The sequence below is a fragment of the Mastigoproctus giganteus genome, chromosome 4 (assembly GCF_048544385.1).
Source record: "Mastigoproctus giganteus isolate SK-2022 chromosome 4, ASM4854438v1, whole genome shotgun sequence".
NCBI lineage: Eukaryota > Metazoa > Arthropoda > Arachnida > Uropygi > Thelyphonidae > Mastigoproctus > Mastigoproctus giganteus.
Window position 1 is genome coordinate 240,392,211 of NC_143578.1, and position 23,248 is coordinate 240,415,458.

The following is a 23,248-nucleotide window of genomic DNA, read 5'->3' on the forward strand; positions in this document are numbered from 1 at the left end:
CTCAAAGAATGCAGTATATGTTAAAAAGACCAATGTCTTTTTCTGAAGGGTCAGAACAGAAATAAAGGAACAGGAATGCTCCTTCTATTCTGCATATTTCCACAATTACTAAAATTATTAATGCTTACATCATAATGCCAAAAATTTATTAAATTTTTGAAATATTATCTAAAGATTCAATTAACTCAAACTAACAAACAGTAAATAAACAACAAATGAAAAAAAAAAAATAATCATACCTATAATTCTTGTATTAACTTGTTGCAAGGAATTGTGAAGACTACCTAACACATCCTGCCATGATTTGTCTTTTAATACTCCCTTTTCCATGGATCGAATTATACCCTGAAGTTCAGTGACTATCATAAAGGAAATAAGCCGATCAAGGCCATTTAAACCTGCGGTTCCAACACTTTTCTGTGATAAATAAAAAAAATAATAATAAACAAGAATAAAACACAAAATGGAAGGAGAAATAAAAACAAACACATCATTACACTGTATAGGAATATCCAAAGTTGTCTCATTAAAGCAGCAGTACAAGTACCAAAAAAAAAAAAAAAAAAAAAAAGTTTCACTGAGTTGGCACTCGTGATTATTTCTGTGATTACTGCTTTAAAAGGTATTTACCTTTTAAATTTAAAAGGTATGCTAGTGTATTCACTTTCCCTCTACAATCCACCATTAATAAATACCATGTAGTGCCTTAACCTGTCATAATCTCCTTTTCTGAAATTAAAACCTATGCCTTTAACTACTCAAACATTCAAACAAAGAATTCCAGAACTAGGTGTGATAAATTCAATTTACAGGGGATCAGGTTCAGATCAGATTAGGAAGGTTTCTTTTGGTCAGTGGGTTGTTGACTGGAACAAGCTGCCCTTGCAGGTAGTTGAAGCTGACAGTTTGAATAGACTCAAAGGTCAGCTGGATATCTACGTGAAGAGGGAAGTATATAATTTGTATTTTCTTAACTATTTGGGTTTTTTAATTCTTTGCCAGTGCAGCGAAAGCCCGTGGCTTCCTTGCATTACATAGTGAACACTATCATAATTTTTCATCTTCCAACTATTGATTGCATGATCACTACCTGTGATGGTTCCTGTACTGTAAGCTACTAGGTCAGTGATTTTCAACCGGGGTGCCGTGTAATTTGGGTTTAAGTTACTTAAAGTTATTATTATTATATATATTTTTTAAATTTATACATTTATTTCATTACAAAAAGGGTACGGCACAATATCCATTGTACCATATCTTTTTAATTTTGTGGTGATCTATAATTGATCTTTATTTAGTACCTCTATATAAAAGAATAAAATTATCATACAGGTATATATTAAAAGGTTGAAAACCACTGTGTTAGGTGTTTCTTTTGGTCTAGGATTGCCGTGAACAAATTACTGGGACAGTAAGTACGCCTTGAACCGAGAAAGTTTGGGAACCTCTGTACTAGGTGATAGATGACTCTCATCAACCAGTGCAATACCATCATTTTGCTTATTAGAGGTTTGAAGTGGTGGAACCCATGTTTAGCTCCAGAGCTAAGTTCTGGTCAACCCTTCCCCATCTCTTCCAACATGCAGTATGATTGATATCTTTTCAGGTTATGATGATCACCATGGCAAGATCCAAACCTCCTTACATTTTGAGGGTACAGTTCTAAAACTGTGTTTGCAGGCTGGCTGCTAGTTACTACACTGGACCGAACCTATTGGTAACTCTCTAGGAGGCTTCCAGATCAGCTAGTGTATAATCTTGCTACCTCTACTCTGCCAGATAGTGATTGCAGGGAGTCCAAGTAGTGTGTATGTGGGGGGGGGCATTGTCGAGGCCACGTTATGTCAAGGATATGGGTATATTCTTACCATGTGTACACCATATCCAAAAATTTCATTACTTCATACAGCATGCCCCCCCCCCACTTTTTCTTACTACTGAATACACCATGAATTGTCAAACTAAAGAGTAAGCTTATCTGCAAAATGATCTAAACCTCTCAAACACTTCCTAGCTCATTTCACAAATATATGTGGTCTCAATAATGTTCATTTCCACTTGCACTCTGACAAACACCACATACTTTTTCAAACAGAATCTCAGTTATCGGTTAATTCAACCACTACTCATCTCAGATGCCTAAATTATTCGTTGCTGTATGATACCCTTCGCCTCAAAGGTGGTACTTGTGCATATGTCTGTTCCGATATTTCCCGGTCAGAGACTTCGTAATTTGGAAGTTCCTCTTTTCGATCTTCTCTGGCTTAAAATCTCTCTACCTCATTCTACCCCTGTCAAATTCATCTGTTGTTTCTACCGTTCTTCCAACTCCTCTAATCACTTGTAACTCTTTGACTTCCTCTCTTTGCAACGTTACTTTCTCCAGTCCAACTTTCCTAACAGTGAGGTAATTTTCCTTGGTGATTTTAATGTTCACAACTCCTGCTGGTTTCCATTTTCTAGTCACACAGACCCAGCTGGTCGAGATGCTGAGGTTTTTGCAATTACTAATGACCTTGGAACAGATTGTTTATTTACCTACCAGAATACCGGACAATCTTTTTCTCACAAACAACCCTTCTAAGTACACGGTCAAAGTGAGTGGTCCTTTAGGCACCTCAGATCACAACTTGGTGATTGTCTCTTCTCCAATGGAGCCTTTATCTCATGGCTATTCCCAACCTCATGTTGTTTGGCATTAAAAGAATGCAAAATGGGATGACCTGCAAGATTTCCTTTCTTTGGTTGGATTACTGTTTCAAAACTTCTGATGTCAGTGTTTGCACAGATCATGTCAGTAAAATTTTTTTGTAGGAATAGAATCCTTATTCCACATGCCACTTTAAAATCTCGTCCTTTATCTAAACCTTGGTTTTCCAATAAATTTGCTAAGGCTGTTCAAGAGAAGAATGTTGCATGTCGTAATTGGATTGTTTCCAACTCTTCAGTCTCATTTTCTGCCTACACCAAAGCTCAACCAATTGTAAAGCAGTTATTAATCAGTCCAAACTAGATTTTGAACAGGCTAAGAGTAGAAAACTTGCTTCTTGCCCAAATGGTAGCTGAGCATTCTGGTCTCTTGCCAAAGCTATGGGCTGCAACTTTTTGCCAATCTCTGCTCCCACCTCTGTCAAAACCAGATGGTTCTGTTGTCACTTCAGCCAAGGATAAAGCTGACCTGCTAGCATCCCATTTTTCTTCCAACTCATGTATTAATGATCTTGGTAAAACACTTCCCACCATTCCCAACACGCTCCATTTAATGCCTCCTGTGATCTTCTGTGAAAAGGATATCAGAAGGATTTTGACGAATCTTGATGCTAAGAAAGCTCCAGGTCCCGATGGTATTTCTCCACTTCTTATCAAAACCTGTGCTCCTGAACTTACTCCTGTTTCTTTGCCACCTTTTTTCACTTTCTTATTCCAAAGGTGCTTTTCCTTCTGCTTGGAAATTTGCTCATATCCAGCTAGTTTCTAAAAAGAGTGACAAATCCCTCTCATCCAAATTATCGTCCCATTACAATTATTTCTGCTCTTTCTAAAGTAATGGAGAAATCAATTAACCGCTAACTCTTAAACTACCTAGAAACCTTCCATCTGATCAACAATTGGCACTATAGATTCCGTCAGTCTCGATCCACTGATGATATTCTGGCTTACGTTACCCATTTAAGGAAAAATTCAATGGAAAAGTTTGGTGAAACACAAGCAGTTGCTCTTGACATCTCAAAGGCTTTTGATCGTGTTTGGCATAAAGGTCTTCTAAACAGGCTTCCATCTTATGGTTTTCCAACTGTTTTTTGTAATTGGTTTTCTAGTTTTCAATGACCACTCACTGAGGGTGATGGTAACTGGTTCTCTGTCTTCTAACTTCTCCATTAATGCTGGAGTCCCCCAAGGTTAATTTCTTTCCCTCACTCTTTTCCTCTTGTATATTAATGACCTTAGATTGACCAGAAATCCTATCCATAGTTTTGCTGATGATAGCGCACTGTCTTCCACTTTCAAGTTTGAGAAACCTCGCCATGCCCAATCAGCTTCAACTTCTCAAATATCCACTACCAATTCCTTAATCTCTAGGTAATTCTCCAGCAGGGCAAACAAAGACAACTTAGTTGATTTCAATCCTTCTAAAACTCAGTCCTGTCTTATATCTCGCAAAAAATAATTCTTCTGCTCCTATGCTTATCTTTGGTGACACTCCGATTTCTAGGCAAGATGATAAATTTATTTTGGCGATTACCCTGACTTCTAATCTCTCTTGGCACAACACATTACAAATATTGCTTCCTCTGCATCTAAAAAACTTGGTTTTCTCTTTCGGTCTCAGTGTTACTTTTCTTCCAAACAGCTGTTCGCTCTGTACAAATCGCAAATCCGCACTACCATGGAATATTGTTTCCACATTTGGGGCAGTGCCCCCAAAACATCTCTCGTGCTTCAAGATTCCATTCATTAATTAACCTAACAGAAATTAGGTTAATTAATGACTCATCTCTAACAGAGTCTCTCCATTTTCTGTCTCATACACGTACTGTTTCTGCTGTATGCCTTTTCTACAGATACTTCCATGGGCACTGTTCTTCTGAATTAGCTTCTATAATTCCCGTTCTCTCTTTCAAAACAGTCCAAACATGTGCCGTCTCCAGCCAACATCCATTTACTGTCCAACTTCAAACTCACAGAACCAACTTTTCATCTTCCTCGTTTATTCATTCAACTGCCGTTCTCTGGAACAACCTTCCTTCATATGTATTTCGTGAAAATTACAGTCTATAGTAGTTCAAGTCTAATATCAACAAATATCTTCTTTCATCTTCTCAACCTCCAACCCATACACAGTACAAAATACTATAGATTCCAATACCTCATGTTTGGGATTTTCATCAAAAATAAATAAATAAATAAAAGCCCCACTGCAATTTGCAGAACTTAAGCCTTTCTTCGTAAGAGCATCCCTTTATTCCATTCACTAACCTTGTTGCCCTTCTCTGTACTCATTCTAATAGCTCAACATCTTTCCTAAAATGAGGCCTCCAGACCTGTATGCAGTACTCAAGTGTTGCCTGACCATTGCCTTATAAAAGGGGAAATCACTCCCTGATAGAAAAATTCCTATATATCATTGACAAGACCCCATGAGCTACTCTTGCAGCCTGTCTGCAATGCTCAGAAAACTTCTTATCTGACTGCACAATTACCCACAGGTCTCTTTCATTCTCCATTACCCTGAGTGTAGTACCGCACAGTTGGTATGTTATTATGGGGTTAATGTTACCCATATGCATTTATCAATGTTAAACTTCAGCTGCCACCTCTCAGCCCATCTTCTCAACTTTTCTAGATCCTGTTGCAGTAGCATACCATCCTTACTGTCATTAAAAACCCTACCAGCATTCATATCGTCTGTGAACTTGGACATTAAGCCTGATATACCTCTATCAGTATCACTGATATATACAAAAAACAGTGGGCCCATCACAGACCCCTGGGAAAGTCCACTAATAACATTAGTCCATGAAGAGCAGTTGATTACCACTCTCTGTCTTCTCCCACTCACCAATCCCTTTATCCATAGCAGCAATTTTTCCTTAATGCCATACTGCTCCAATTTTTACAGTAGTCTTCCATGTGCAACAGCATCAAAAGCTTTCCTAAGATCCAAGTATATGATATCAAAATTATTTTTTGCATCCAGTTCCTTTGTGACCACATCATAGTATTCAATCAAATTGGTCAGACAAGTCTTCCCCTTAACAAACCCATGTTATGTCCAAACTATAACTGAAGTCTTGTCTAGATGATCCTGCAGTGCTTCTTTAACCAGTGACTCCTCCATTATTTTTCCCGGAACAGAAGTTAAACTAACAGGTCTGTAATTACTCGTGTCACCTTTTGATCCCTCTTTTTGAATTGGGGATACATTTGCAAATCTCCAGTCTGTGGGGACCTCCCCTGGGCATCATTGGACTCCCCCTGAGTCCAATGATGCCCTTATAATCATGGGCATTACTTCTTATAATCATGAGCCTTACTTCCTTTGCTGCCTCCTTTAATATAACTGGGTAGATCCCATCCACCCCAGGTGCCTTCCTTATGTTTAACTTCAGCAATTTCTCCTCCACTTTGCTCTCAGTTATTTCAAGGTCATTTAACTCCCTGTTAGAGTTTAAGCTTCTGTCATCTACTTCCCTACAGAATTCTCATGTGAATGTAGATGCATAATACTCATTCAGTTTATCAGCTACATGAGCAGAATCATCAACAATCGAACCATCGATATCAAGTGGACTAATCTGATTCATCCCCTTCCTTCTAGAGTTTACATAAGTAAAGAAGTCTTTAATGCTTTTCTTTGCATCCTTTGCTAAAGATTTCTCATAATCTACCTTTGCTTGCTTAACCTCTGTTGTGATTTGATTAAAGATTATCTTATATCTACCATAGGCATATGCATTTTTCTTCTAACGTTTGAATATCATTTCAATATCATATTCATATGATTTGATTCCTGAGTAATGATGAAGTCTAGAATATTGTTACCTTTGTATTTTCTCCAACCTGCTGGTACAAATAACTATTTATTTGTAATAGTTATTTGAATATTTGAAACTCACCATGGAAAACAATTTTGTTTTCCATGGTAAGTTGCCCTTCAGCTTATTCCAATCAATTAGGCAGATTGGAGTAACTTATAATAAGACATTTGCACTTTGCTTGCTCAATCCATCTTCATGTAGAAACTCTCATCATACTCTTTACAATCATCTGCTCTGTAGATTACTCCATCTCTCATTATATCTTTGTTCCCAATTACCTCATACCGCAAGATTCTATACTGGTAGGCATAACTTCTTTCACCAATGACTCCATTATTTTCACTGGACTCAACAAAAGCTCTTCTCATGCTCAGGCTGCTTTTGATAGGAAGTATGACCCCACCACCCCTTCTATCTTCCCTATATATCCTAAATACATTATAAATACCACAGTGAAACTTGCCATCTTCACTTTCTGGGCATCATGTTTCTGTTAGGCCTATTATGTCAGCATTATTTGTCCCAATCAGGAATTTAAATTCACCCATTTTATTGACAACACTTCTAACATAAAACACTGCAACTGAAATCGCAAAATATATTTGAAGGACACTTACAAAAAAGTGTTTACAATTTCAATAGAGTAAAGTGAAAAAAATTAGTAAATTTGCTATGTACATATTTCATAATATAAAAATAACATAAAATTAATTTAAATTCACAAAGACATATTCTCTGAAAAACATTGTATCTGTAAGCATAAGTAAAAGCAAAACATTAGTATTAGTTAAAGCAAAACAATGCTCCATTGTTTAACTTTAACTAATAGTAACATTGCATCATTAGCTTTTCTCCTTAAACTCACTGGAAGTTGTATCAAGCCACATACAAAATATTGCTGAACTTGTAGTACATTTTAATCCTATTAAATGAAGAAATTTTTAATAGAATAATCTTCTCACTGTATTCACAGTGACAAGAACAATTTTATGAAGTAAGACTGAAGTAACAAAAAAAGGATAAATAACCATGCATGTGACTGGCAAGCAGACTTAAAAAAAAATCCCCTCTCACCTGATTTCAGCCAGGTATCTGTCCTACCCATTCTTATATTTACATAAGCTCTCAAAGTATACAACACTCCCATTTTTTCTATTATGCATATGAGTCATTGCCAGCCCATGTACAGTAATTTTCTTCATTTATTAACAATATTCAGCAATCAGTCTAGGTTTCTAGTTCCAAAACAATATAACAGCTGAAAACTTATTGTCAAAGCCACACTATTAAATTAAATAAATAATACTCACATGAATCAATGAAAACAGTCTAATGTTGCAAACTTCATTATGAGTCCTTGAATCATACCAAGAACTCATTTGGTCTATATATACAGTGGACCTGTGGAAAAATTAATTGGGATTAAAATAAAAAATAGAGGAACAGACAAGTATGAAAAAATAATCTTTGACATGACTTCATTAGTATACCTGGCATTACTGGAGGGAGATATTCTTCTCCATCAAACTAATTTTTTATTACTAAAAAGGACTTCAAAAATAAACTAAAAGATACAATATAACCTCACAGATCCAGCATCCTTAGGGACAGCATGTTCTGGATTTTTGAAAATTCTGTTTTTAAGTTTTTGAAGGTTTTGTGGTTAGTCTAAGTATTCAGGGGTAATTGATTATTTTTATTAGATAACACAATCTTTCTGGATCCATAATCTCCACAAAATGATAGTCAAGCAATAAGAAAAAAACTGGTCCAATGGGTAATATATTTGCCTAAGAAATAAAGGTTAAAGTTCAAATTCTGCCTCCGGTATGAACATTGTGCTTATCCAATAAGTTCTAATAGGAGGTATAAACAGCACAATATAATCTCAACAATTGAATTGCCTTAATGGGCACCTCCGTAGCCAGATGGGAAGGAGCAGCAGTGTGTAGCACACGTTTCTTGATTAGACCGGGGTTCGAGCCCATCACCACCAAATACGGAGGATGCGGAAAGGTCAAGGAATGACTACTGCATATCCAGGAGCAATATGGTCTTAGTTGCTAATGCTCCTAAAAACCAAATAACAAACAAGCCTTAAAAAGTAAATTTATACTATTCACTCTACCAATTGATATTATACTATGAATAAGTACTGAATGCCTTGCAAAATTAATGATTTTATATGTAAAACAGAAAGAAATGTCTAGAAATTATTAATGGAACATAATTCATAAATGTGGCACCTGTAAGGCTTTTTTTTTTTTTTTGTAAGTCCAGTCAGCCCACCTAGAAGCCCACCTTTGGAAAAATATCCAAAAAAAGTTCAATTTTTGAAAATTCCTGATTTTTCAGGTTCTACAATATTACTATTCAAGTAATAGCATTCCTAGAGAATAATTAATATACTTAATTATTCTATAGAAGTAATTTATAAACAATCATCCATGGTAAACTGAATGAAGGTAACTCATTTAAAAAGTGTACAATAACATTACTAATAATTAGAAAAATAAGAAATAAAAAGGCTCTTTAAGCAATAGGCATAAAATAAGCTAACGTAAACAAATATTAAAGCAAACACAACTCATGTTTCTGATAAATTCTTTAACCCATCATGCATATGGAGGAGGGTACCCTGAAACTCCACTGAAAATAAAAAAAAATCAATTTTCTTAAACGTGTTGTAGCCACAGTTACAAGGAAAGACAAGGCAAGCCTTCTGTCCATGCTAAGTTTCAGAGAGAGAGAGAGAGAGAAGACTATAATTACACAAAGAAACCATTTTTAATGTAGCAGGGCATGGGGGATATAATTATCAGTCTTCTCTTTGTATGTCATTAACACTGTTCTGCAAACTAGGATTATTAAAATTTCTGTCAATAATTTTTTATTCCTAATATGCAGCGATAAACAGAACACGATGTTCCTAATCCAATTTTATTCTATTTTTTTTTTTTTTTTTTCAAATATCATTAAAAAACTACAAAGTGAGAAAGGGTTTTATACCAATGGTAATGCCAGTTACACTCCATATACTTACTGTCAGGCTAACATTTAACAATTTTAACATATTAATTCTGTGCAAAAAAATAACATCTCAGCAACTACCTACAGAAAGCTCAACGTGGAAAACTAAAAATAAGAAATATTTATTATATATTAAAATAAAAAATCAAACTATAAAACTGTTGAATTACTTTGGTTCTGTAATTCTAATCAATTCCCTTGCCAACCTTCCAATAAAGTTAACTGATGTGTTATCTAGGGGAGAGAACCTAGGAATAGGAATGGTTCGTGACTGATACACACTCTGCCAATCCTGCACCTGAAAAATAATATTTTTTTTCAAGATAAATATAAATTAAACTATAGACCATTTTCTAGACCAAAAGTATGCTACAATAATGATAATATGAGGTAATTTTAATAAGTGGATGGAACAAACTTCCATCTGTAGTAGAAGTTGATAGCTTAAATAGATTCAAGGCAGATCTAGACAAACATTTGGAGTGAGTGGATGGGTGAAATGAGAAGGTTTTTTTTTTTTTTTTTTCGGCTGATGCTATATAAGCTTGATTTCTTGCATCATGTGCCTTTACTAATGCATCATGTGCTTTACCAATGCAAAAGTTCCAATAATGAACATAGTACTAATCAAACATGTAATATAATGATAAAACTGTTATATAAATATATATTACACTGAAAGAACATCATATAAAAGCCTTACATATATAATCTATATGTAGATATTAAAACACACAATAAATCAGTGTAAATAATTACAATAATAAAATATCTTATTGTACAGAACTCTCTCTCTCTCTCTCTAAAATACGATAATTAAGATATCAATAAGATATAGAATTATAATAAATTAAGCATATTGATAATTGATAATTTATTTATCCCTATTTTGTGTTACAATTGTTGGGAGATAACTGCAAGAAGGGAGGGAGAACACATAAGCCAGAGGCTTTTTAGGGGGTGTTCCCTTTGAAAAAGATAACAATAAAACCAGACCTGAAATTACACAGGAATTATTTAACAGATACATCATGAATCGGACATGTTTCTACATTCCATTACAGAGACTTCGTAAACCAACCACACATGTCGCGTGGTTAACAACAGTACTTATAATTACGTTGTGAGTACTTTTACAATAACAAGTATGAAAGAAAAAATTATGAAATAATTGCATAGTGTTACAAGCTTTTTGACAGCTATTCCTTCAATTTGTTTACATAATTTCCAAACTGGTATGCATTGTGGAAAGTTCAGAAGTTGGGTGGAAGGTGATTTAGATCAGACATCCCTGGTGATGTGTTTAGTTAGGAGCTTCTTGAGCCTTTTAGTGAAATGGCATTTTTGATATTTTCAGGAAGATTATTCCAGGTTTTTGCGCCTCTATTTTATATTTTTCTGACCTATGGCTTTTCTAAAAAGCGGAACCTTCAGGTTCGCTTCATTTCTTAATTTCTTCATTTCTTATTCCTTCTTTTTCTATTGTTATAAAAAAGGATCTGAAGAGAGGAGGAAAGTTTGGTGTTTTCAAAGCATTGTAGACAAAGACCGCCTCAGCTTTTTGTATCGGTTGGCAGATGCTTAAGAGTCTCGCTTGCTTATATCTCGAAGTCACCAATGCATTCCAGGGAAGACCCAAAATTGAACAAACACATCAATTGACAATTGAATTGATTCTCGCAAGGTTGTCTTGACTGGTCGTACCCCATGAGATGATTCCATATGTGAAGTGAGGCTGTATTAAGGAAAGGAATACTAGTCTGAGAAGGGAAGGAGGTACCCAGGCAGAGGCTTGAGCGAGTATTCCTGCTAATGACGAAGTCTTCTTTCGTAAGGTGATCATTTGTTTATCCCAACTCAGCTTGTCATCTAGCCAGATTTCCTAGAAACTTGGTATCATTCACCCTTTCGAGTTGTTTTCCTTTGTATGTTAGAGACTTGTGAGAGACTTCCTCAAGTGGAATCTCCTCTGACTTAAAACCTTCTACCCCATATTGTCAAATTCATCTGTTGTCTCTATTATTCTCCCAATTCTACTAATCTCTTGGAAGTCTCTGACTTCCATTCTTTTAAACTCAACTTTCTCCAATCTAACTTTCCTAGCAGCGAGGTGATTTTCCTTGGCAATTTAATGTTCACAATTCCAGCTATACAAATCCAGCCAGTTTTGTGATTATTATCCATTTGCTACCAGAATACCAGATCCTAACCACACATCCAATACCCTTGATCTTTTCCCCACTAATAATCCTTCAAAGTACGCAGTACATACACTGCAATCTTAAGTAAAATAATTTAATCTGAATAACCATAATAATGTCAGAACTTTAAAGCAAACATGAATAAAAAAAAAAAAGTTATATAAGCAAAACATTAAATTTTAATGAAGGAATTTCAAATAGTACCTTATGTCTCAGAAAGGCATTACATTCTTGCTCTACATTATAATTGATTATTCGAGATACCTCCTCTTGCCAAATCTTTAATCCATAGATACTAACATAATCTTGAATGTATTCAAATGATCTACGAAAGCCATCCATCTTCTGTCCTATGGCATCTAACTTTGGGCTTAACTCACTAGGCTGAAAAATTAGAAAAAATAAATAAAAAATTCTAGTGTTCCAATTATTAACGGAAATTAATCACTACATATGCAATATTTAAAATTAACAATGATTTCCATGGCACTTTTGACTATATACAGACTATAATAAAAAAATTTAATATATCTAGAAACTACAGTGGTGGACAAAAAAACTGTATCACTTGTGAATTTTGCAAATAATATGTTTTGCGCTGCATTGTGGGTTGCAGAAATGTTCGAAATGCATTTGTTAGATAGGATAGCGCAGAGAATGAATACAATTGAACTGTGGTATGCTTTTAAAACATTAATCACAGATGCCTTGAATGCGTATATACCATTAAAAAAATACTCCACGAGAAGGGTTCCAAGTTGGGTGAATAGTGAAGTTGCCACATTACTTGAGCAGAAAAAGGTGGCATGGAAAAATTACAGAGCAATAAAAAGTACTGAAGCCTATAACAGCTACAAGGTGATATGTAATAGAGCCACAGAAAAGGTTCGACAGGCAAAGGCAGTTTATGAGAAATCACTAGCAAACAGAGCAAAGAGGGGGGGATAAAGAATTCTTCACATATATAAATGCCAAGAAGAGCAGGACAAACCAGATCGGACCTTTACGTATGGGAAAGGGGATAGTAATAAATACACCAGCTGCCGTTGCAGATGAACTCAACAGTTATTTTGCATCGATATTTACAAATGAAAAGCCTTTTGTGGCAATGGGAAATTGTGGGAGCGAAGTTAAAAAATATGTAATTAATGATATTGAAATTTCGTAAGATTATTTAATGAAAAAACTTTCGAGCCTACAGACCAGTAAGGCTCCTGGAGTTGATGGAATATACCCTATAATCTTAAGAGAGGCGGCAAGCGAGTGCATTGAACCATTGAGGCTAATTATGCGAGCATCACTAGACTCTGGGGAGATTCCCTTGGATTAGAAAAGTGCAAATGTATCTCCCATACATAAGGATGGCTCTAAAAGTGAAGTGGGAAATTATCGACCTGTCAGTCTGACTTCAGTAGTAGGGAAAATCATGGAGGCAATGATCAAGGGTGGAATTCAGGATCATTTGGATGGAATTGAAATTCTCAAGGATACTCAGCATGGTTTTGTAAAGGGAAAATCATGTTTAACAAATCTGGTTCGCTATTTCGAAAGGGTCACTCACGAGCTGGATTTAGGGAATAATTTTGACGTTGTTTATTTAGATTTCAGCAAAGCTTTAGTCCCACATGAGCGGTTGCTTTATAAGCTGGAACAGGTTGGAATCACTGGGAAAATCCTTAGATGGATAGAAGGATGGCTTCAGGGCAGGAGGCAGAGGGTTGTGATAAATGGCTATTCCTCAGATTGGGTTGATGTAAGAAGTGGGGTTCCCCAAGGATCAGTATTAGGGCCACTGTTGTTTTTAATTTTCATAAACGACATTGATGAAGGGATAGAGGGCGTGATGTCTAAATTTGCAGATGATGTTAAAATTGGTAGAGTAGTTAATGATCACTGTCAAGCTGAGCTTCTTCAGAGAGACCTAGATAGACTTCAAGAATGGTCAGAAAAATGGCAGCTGTGCTTTAATCCAACAAAGTGTAAGGTATTACACCTGGGAAACAGTAATCCCAAAAAAACTTATTCACTTGGTGGAGTTCAACTAAACCCAGTACTGGAGGAAAGGGACTTGGGTGTTACGATACGGTCAGACACGAAATTCTCTGAGCATTGTAAACAGGTTGCAAGGAAGGCCCATGGTGTCCTATCGATGATCTATCGAACTTTTGTAAGTAGAGATAGGGACGTGATAATCCCATTATATAAGGCTTATGTTAGACCACACTTGGAACACTGTGTTCAAGTATGGAGACTGCACCTAAAGAAAGACATCGAGCTTCTTGAAAGGGTGCAAAGAAGGGTAACTCGCCTGGTGAGATAAGCAAAAGGGCGTCCTTATGAAGAAAGACTTCGAATATGTGGGTTGCAGAGTTTGGAAACTAGACACCTTAGAGGAGATTTGATTGAGGTGTTTAAGCTTTGAGAGGCATCAGTAAAATGAATGAAGACGAAATTTTCAAGATTATAAATGATGCTAGAACTAGGGGACATAAATTCAAGTTACGGGAGGAAATGTTTAGATTGGACTGCAGGAAGTTTTATTTTAGCCAGCGAGTTATAAATTACTGGAATAAGTTGCCTTCATGGGTGGTAGAGGCCGACAGTTTGGGGAAATTCAAAGGTCATCTGGATAGTACTTTCGGGTAAGGGAAGCGCATAGGATGATAGGATTAATTTTCTTTTTATTTTTTTTTTATTTTATTTTATTTTTATTTTTTTTTATTTATTATTATTTAGTTATTTATTTTATTTATTTTTTTGTTTTTATCATTGTTTTGTTCGGTTTTTTTTTTTTTTTTTTTTTTTTTTTGGCTGGTGCAGCATAAGCCATAGGCTTTCTTGCACCATACTGCCGTTACTAATACTAATACTAATATACACTGATGAGCCAAAACATTATGATCACCTATATAATATGATGCTAGTCCTCCACATGCAGCCTAAACAGCTCGTACCCGGCGAGGCATGGACGCCACAAGATTTCTAAATGTGTCTTGTGGTATCTGGTACCAACACGTAACCAGCAGATCCTTCAGCTCCTGTAAGCTCTGTGGTTGAGATGCCGCAGATCAAAGTTGCTGTTCCAAAACAAACCACAGATGTTCGATGGGATTGATGCCTGGGGAATTTGGAAGCCACGGCAATACCTGGAAGTCTTCCTCATATTCAGCGAACCAGTCTCGAACAATCTGAGTGGTGTGGCTTGGCGCATTATCCTACTGAAATATGGCTGCCAGAGGGGAAGACCGTTGCCATGAAAGGGTGTACCTGGTCAGCAATGATGTTTAGGTACATGTTAGATGTCAGAGCGCCCGGCACATGAATGACTAGACCCAGGGTATCCCAGCAGAAGATCGCCCAAAGCATGACATCGGCGTCACCGGCTTGTTTTCATCTCACAGTGCATTCAGGTGCCATCACTTCCCCATGTAAACAATGCACACGTACCTGGCCGTCCACATGGTGAAACAGAAAATGTGATTCATTGGACCAGACGACCTTCTTCCAATCACTCAAGGTCCAGTTTTGATGCGCGTGTTCCCATTGTAGGCACTGTCACCTGTGAATCGTGGTTAGCATGGACACTCAGAGCGGCCTGCGGCTATGCAGCCCCATTTTCAGCAGAATTCAATGTACTGTGTGTTGTGACACATTACTCCCGTCACCAGCATTCCAATTACCGGCGAGTTGCACCACAGTCATCCTTCTGTTGCCACGTACCATCTGGGAGATGGTACATGATAAGAGCTGCAGCTGAAATACGGGGTGCATGCGCCGTAGTTCACCTGAAGTTGCTTCAATTTGCATAACGACTCGCTGTCATAATGTTTTGGCTCATCGGTGTATATCTCTGTGAATGAAATCCAATAAAGACTCCACCTGAAATATCTAAATATCTATAAATATCTTCTCAAAGGGTAAAATGTGTAATTAATGGAAATATGAGAAATCATGCAAATGGCAATCATGACAACCAAACATACATTTTATTGGATTTACGTATACAAACTGAAATGGCAAGTTAACATAATAGTATTATGTACTGTAAATCAGCAAAATAAGTCCTCAATATTTTGTTGTTCCTCCTCGAGCTGCAATTACAGCCTTGCAAATGATTTGTCATACAGTTAATCAACTTCTGGATATACAGTTGTCCAATTTTGTGGTTACAATGTTTTCCTGCAGCTGAATCTTACTTGTTGGCTTCTTCTGAGCAACTTTAGACATTACGTACCAACAATTTTCAATAGGGTTCAAATATCTGCACTGTTGCCAGGTCTGTCCAACACTGTAATGCCAGCATTTCTGAGGTATGACTGCACCTTAAGGGAGAAAAACGTGGGGAAAACATTGGTGTAAGTATGTTTTAAACCTTGTGAGACAAGAAGACAAACATCATTAAATCTAAATAGCATAAAACTTATCACTTTTGCTGTGTTGCAAAGTGCTGAGTTCTGTTGAAAAATGCAGTTTTGGATGTCTCTGTGGCGATCCCTAATAACGGGGTTTCAGGCACTCCTTCAAGACAAGCAGTGTAGGTTTCTACATTCACTGTTCTGTAAATAAACTTAATTCGCCCCACCCCTTTGCTTTTTATACATCCCCAGACCATCTGACCGGTAGGAAATTTTACAGACAGTGTTATGCAGTCAGGATGGTATGCCTCTGATTTTTATCTTCTGATATATCACTTCCCATCCGAGCCATGCAAGTTGAGTTTCGATTCATCAGAAAAGATGGTGTCCCATTGCTCTTTTGTCCACGAAACATGCAATTCAGCCCAAGAAAGTCACTTCTTCCTCATTTGTTGGGTCACCAAAGGCTTCTTCTTGGGCCGTTCGGCATGCAGACCACATTCTGAAAGCCATCTTTGGATAGTTTGTGCACTTGTTTCAACAATAGAGGCCAACTCAAAGTTCAGTTTTAGATCAGGAGCACTAGCATGGCAATTACGAAGGCATAGCCATTTCAAATATCAATCTTGGGAAGGTGTAGTCACTCTCTTACGGCCTGATACAGGTCTTCTCTTTACATCACCAGTTTCGTGCTTTAATTTCAGCACCCAGGATACTGTTGACTGATGGCAGCCTATTTTATCAGTGATAGAATGTGTAGCAAGCCCTTCTTGGGAGCTATATTTTTTTTTCTTGGTGTCAACTGAACATATGGAGCTAGGTTTACACCTCCGCAAAACAGGATACTAATGAGCATGTATACCCTTCCAACGCCGTATTTACAGAAACGGCTGATGCAATATTTTTGCGTTGTGACAAATAATGACTGTAATCAAACAATATCTTATACGTTTCACTACAGATGTTACTTTTTTTAAGGTGATGCAGTTTTTTTGTCCACCACTGTAGATAGCTTCCTGCCTTATTTCCCTTATGAGGAAGCCATAAGGGAACAAAAGGGAGAAAATGATACATATTGAAATGAACCTCTGTAATTTTATCATAATTTTTAATTAAATGTAAATATTGAAATTTTTCCTTAAATATATTACAAAACAGCTCACTAACTGTGTACATATTTTAAATCCTTTTTATTGTGGAATTAGAGCAATCTGATGTCAAAATAAAAATTTTGCTCCAGGATGTCCGCATAATCTCTCCAACGTATTATTACTTAATATTAGTACCTACGTATTTTGTTCCCTTAAACAACAATAACTGATCTATGATGTCATTAACCTTGGTACTTGACAATGACACCTACTTCACATGATCTAATTGTACAATGTTTTTATTATATATCCTTGCAGCTGGATGCATGAGAGATGGCTGGAGCACTAGGTTTGATACACAGCCAATTTAATTTCTTCAAAGGCATTAACACTTTCCTTCAGGCAGTTTTTCTTGTCCAACAAAATGCTAGCATTTTAACAAAGATAAAATTAAATCTGTGTCAGGAAATTAATAAATAGTATAGCTTATTCCAACTTTAAGAGTGAATAGGTGCATTATTTCAGTTCAATACAGGCATGTTTGAAAAGCAGAAAAGCAAGACTTAGTAAGTGAAATGTTTCTGAATTTGAATAAATAAAAAAAATCAAGTTTTATAACAATTACATTACACAACATCCCTCTTCCACCCAAGGAAAGAAAGTTAGGATATTGCAAATCCTAACATATTGAATCGTATTATTTTTAATGCACAAAGGTACATAAGCACAAAAAGTAATGCTTCATATTATAATTTAATGAGCAATCTTCAGAACATTAAGTGCCAAAGAACACTTTCTTCATCTATAAAGATGAGAGGCGCCGCCGTAGTCAGGTGGGAAGGAGCAGCAGTGCATAGCACATGCTTCTTGATTAGACCGGGGTTCGGGCCCGTCACCACCAAATACGGAGGATGTGGAAAGGTCAGGGAATGACCACCGCATATTCCCGGAGCAATACGACCTTAGTTGCTAATGCTCCTAAAAACCAAATAACAAACAAACAAACATAAAGATGAAAGGATTTTTTTCAGGTAGTTGTGTCTAGCAATATTTGGAGGAAGAAATACTTACGGAAAAGAAATTAATCATTGGAAGTTGCATATTTCTAAAAATATTTTGCAGGGCAAATAATTTGGAGAATTAACAAGTGAATAAATCAACAAATTCACTGGAATGAGAACAGATTCAGAGCAAATGAGTGATATTCCTTTCACTAAATGACCACATTTGATAAATATGACATAATACATGTTTGGGGGGGGATCGGTCATGGTATTTTATTAACTGGTGTCCACCAGGTCTCTGAGACAACAGTACCATCAAAACAGCAGTCAGGATGGAGATATGTTTTAAATAAATGACAGGATACTTCTCTTTTGGAAAGTGCTATTTACCTCTAAACAAAAAAAAAAAAAAAAAAAAGTGAAATATCAAGACAACTTAGCGAAAATGACTGAGTGAGAGAATTAAGATGTTAAAAAAGAAAAAAAAAAAGAGCTTGTCTTTTTTTCCTGGCTAGAACAGAAATAAAGAGGCAAAACACATTCCTTCTATTCAAATATCACCATTAAGCTCTGAATAAATAAATAAATAAATAACTAAATGAAGTAAAGTTTGTTGAATTCACCTTACAGAGTCAATATGATTACATCACTAACTACCATATGGGAACTTACCTTAGCCTTAGGATTAAAGACAAGCCCTTCATGTAGAGCTGTGGCAACTTTTTTTACTAATTCTTTACGAATCCCATCCTCTAAAAGTTGTTTTGGATCTATCTGTACAATACCAACCAATGTACGCTTCATCATCAGAATGCCTTCTGTGAACACAGAAATGGCATGGGTTAACTTTGCTATCTAGAAAAGAAATATCAGCAGTAATAATGATCACAATTAGATACTCTTATTCTCAAAAAAAATTTATTCCAAAATAATAACTAAAAATTAGTTTAAAAATTTACTGTGGAAAAATTTACTGAAATCATGATTGAACACATAATCCCCAATTTTTTTTTTTACAATCAAAAAATTTTGTATTAGTCATATAACACAAGGAAGCAAAGACTTTTGAAAACACCAGAACAAAAAACACTACTCTGTTTCCCTCTCCCTCATAGGTAGCAATTCCAGCAGACCTTTGAATTTTCCCAAACTTCCACCCTCAACTATCCATGGAGGCAACTTATTCTGATGATTAATGACTTGCTTGCTAGAGAAGAATGTACTACGGTCTAGTCTATAATTATTTGATTCTCCTTAGTTTGAATTTATGTCCCCTGGATTTACATCATTTAATACCATAAAAGTTTCACCTTGATTCATATTACTAAGGTACTTTACTAATGTACTCTGTTGCCAAAGCTTTGTAGAAGACATATTTTTGAAGTCTCGCTCTCTCTCTCTCTCTCTCTCTCTCTCTCCCCTCTCTTATGGATGCCTAGCCCACATACTTGGATTTCATATATTTGGATTTCAGGAAAGCTTTTGACACTGTTGTGCATGGAAGACTATTGTACAAATTGGAGCAGAATGGTATTAAGGGTAAGTTGCTACAATGGATAAAAGGATGGTTGAGTGGGAGAAGACAGAGGGTGGTAATTAATGGGTGCTGCTCTTTGTGGACTAATGTTATTAATGTTATGAGTCCCACAGGGTTCGGTGTTGGGTCCACTGTTGTTTCGTATATTTATCAATGATATTGATGAAGGTATATAAGGTTTAGTGTCGAAGTTTGCAGATGATACAAAGGTTGGCAGGGTTGACAGTAATGGCAGTGTGCTACTGCAACAGGATCTAGATAATTCGGGCAGATGGGCTAAGAAGTGGCAACTGAAGTTCAACCTTGACAAATGCAAAGTACTGCATATGGGTAGAAGTAACCCCAGAGAAACGTACCAACTGTGTGGTACACTTAAAGTGGTAGAAAATGAAAAAGACCTGGGAGTAATTGTGCAGTCAGATATGAAGTTTTCTGAGCAATGCAGACAGGCTGCCAGGGCAGGTCATGGGGTTTTGTCAATGATATATAGGAATTTTGCCTATACAGATTATCCCTCTGTATAAGGCAATGGTCAGGCCATGCCTTGAGTATTGCGTACAGGTCTGGAGGCCTCATTTTAGAAAGGATGTAGATTTACTTGAGCGTGTACAGAGAAGGGCAACAAGATTGGTGAGGGGAATGAAGGGATCCTCTTACCAAGAGAGGCTTAAGTTCTGCAAATTGCAGTGGCTGTAGACTAAGCACCTGCACGGTGATCTGATTGAGGTGTATAAGGCCTTGAATGGGTTGAGCACGCTGAATTCTGATGGGATCCTTCCACTTGTTCAGATTACGAACCTAAGGGGGCATAAATTCAAATTAAGAAAAGACAGATGTAGTTTAGATGTGCGGAAATTTGCCTTTAGCCAGCGGGTGGTTAATTGCTGGAACAAACTTCCATCTGTCGTGGAAGTTGATAGGTTAAATAAATTTAAGGAGGAACTGGACAGGCATTTGGAGGAAATGGTGTTTTTTTTTTTGGTTGATGCTGCATAAGCTCATACACTTGCTTTTTTGCATCGCATGACACTACTACTACTACTTGAAGATAGTATTAAAAGAGCAGCCTCAACAGTCTTATATAATGGAATTAGATCTACTCTACACAATAGATCTTCTCTACTGCCAGTCTTCATTGCATAGAGAACTTGGTGTATGCCTGTAACATAACCCCAATCCCTTTATCTAAAACTTCCTTTACCATTTTTAATTTTTAACTTCATTTTTGGGACTGTTATTTCCCAAGTGTAAACCCTTGATTTTACAGCATTAAAATACACATGGTATTGTAGTACTATAGACTCCAATACCTTTTACTGGGACACCATTAAAAAAAGTGCATCTGTTGAGTAGTATACTTTTCATGAATGAGTCTCCCAAGAGTGTATGTGTGTGTGTGTGTCTGGTTTCTGTAGTCAGTTACAAGGCTCTGTGGTAAGTTTCTGCATGATATTTGGAAGTTTTTTGTGAAAATGAAAACTTTGTACACAAATTGTTTTAAATATCAATCCTAAAATCACTGATATAGGATCTGGCAAGGGTCCAAAAATATTATACCTTTGTATCAAATTTAGTGTTATTAGGTCATAAGCATTTAATAAACTAACTCTGATTTATTCACAAAGTATAAGAGAGTTGTATTATGTAATTAATCTATGAATAATTACGACACATCATTCTCAAATTATATAAATTTCTCCTTATTTTGATTTGATTGTTCAGCATTAGAGTAAATTACTGTCAAAATAACCCGGGGCTCACATCTGGTGAGTATGAGCTTGGCACACCCAGGGTCCTGAGCTGTATATCATCATTCTTCTCTTGTTTGGTGATTCCCTTAAGTTCTACTTCTGACTCTTATTCAATTTCTCTCTCTCTCTCTCTCTCTCTCTCTCTCTCTCTCACGGGGTAATTCAGAAATTTTTTTTATGGCTGGTGCAGCATAAGCCTCAGGCTTCCTTGCACCATATGACTAATAATAATCAAACCAGAATTTTAAGGGGGAAAAAAACAAACTTCTTACTTTTTTTTTTTTTTTTAGAAATATTCTCTACATCTATTGATGTAGCAGTTTCAATGTTTATAAACCAAGACTGAACAATAAAAATGGCTGCCAGATGAGATCTCCTCCAATTTTCAAAGTTATTTTTGTGCTAACACAAAAATAGCTTTGAAAATTTGAAATATCTATTATTAGTTGGAAACATTGATGGCAACACATACCATAAAAAATTCAAGACAATTTGTATATAAACAGACTCATTATTTGAAAAGTAGTTTCGATGACTTTTAAAAACAATTTATATATATATATGTACTTGTGAAAGGGTTTAAGACAATAAACATTAGGAAATATTATCTAGCAGTTAAAATACAGACCTGCAATAAGAAACACAATTCTTACATACTTTGTATCGTTCATCCAGCTGTGCATATACTTTCAGTTGATCCTTCATGAGACGTGTTGGTACTTCTTTAATGTTATTGGTCTGGAGATCAATAATTTGAGCCAACAAACCAAACATGGTTTCAGGAAAGATGTGAAGTACTTTCCTGACATAAGCAACAAGTTCATTGGAGTAATACTGAGATACTGACACAAGGTCAGGACTGCCTGCTTGATTTATGCGAAGTAGTGGAAGGTCCAATGCAGAGGCAAGCTGAAAAAAATAAAACTAATGTAATTTTCAACTAAAAGAAGTTATGCTAAAAAAATTGAGTTCATATAGCAGGATAGGTGAATAGATTTAACTAGTTTGGTTAGTGAATGAAAACTTACACATTTGACATTTACATTTGACATAAACAGTTTACAGTTTTAGAAGTAAACTGTAAACATCAAATGTGTGAGAGCTATATTTCCCATTTACTGTAACTGTATTGGTCAGGGACACTGTTGTCATTCGCTGTATTCACAAGGTTTTTTATTTGAACAGAAATTTCGTGAGATGGGATAGCATGAGCGGAGGAGCACATTTCTGAAGGTCACTACCATAAAACAATAAAAACAATTTGCAGTTCCCAGTTTATTGGGCTTTTCTGTTAGTGCAGTCTAATTATAAATGGGTAGCAAATTTGATCTTATGCATTTGCAATAATAGCGATAGCTGGAATTCTGTGGGTTTCACGTTATGGTGAGATGTGTTTCCCCTTCAATCGTATAAAAAACAAATTTTCAGAATCTTCTCTTTTGTGCATGCCGTGTTCGTTGTTATTGATTGCTTATCTTTTTTACTGTTTTAAATTTTACAATCCAAAAAAAAAAAGTCTGTGAACAGAAATATCGATTAGTATGTATATATTACAGTAATAATTAAGCTAATGTACGTAAGCATACATAGTCTCCGACCAATACAACTAAATGGGAAATATACTCTCACACATTTACATGTGAGCTCAATGTATGAGGTGATAATAGTGTGTTTCTGCCTTAAAAGCAGAAACACTACATATACTCACACCCTACGCACACGAACCTCATGTATCTCTTA

The 23,248-nt window shown here is 36.1% G+C and overlaps 1 protein-coding gene across 1 annotated transcript in view; it reads right to left on the minus strand.

Moving 5' to 3' along the window:
- Strump (WASH complex subunit strump) overlaps positions 1 to 23,248 on the minus strand; it is a 162,182-nt gene that overhangs the window by 36,180 nt on the left and 102,754 nt on the right. The window contains exons 15-20 of the mRNA XM_090372123.1: positions 22,166 to 22,417; positions 18,893 to 19,075; positions 11,975 to 12,154; positions 9,740 to 9,867; positions 7,850 to 7,940; positions 240 to 417 (exon numbers count right to left, since the gene is read on the minus strand). Of these exons, the coding sequence (XP_090228249.1) occupies positions 240 to 417; positions 7,850 to 7,940; positions 9,740 to 9,867; positions 11,975 to 12,154; positions 18,893 to 19,075; positions 22,166 to 22,417 (1,012 nt within the window). The remainder of the gene's footprint in view (positions 1 to 239; positions 418 to 7,849; positions 7,941 to 9,739; positions 9,868 to 11,974; positions 12,155 to 18,892; positions 19,076 to 22,165; positions 22,418 to 23,248) is intronic.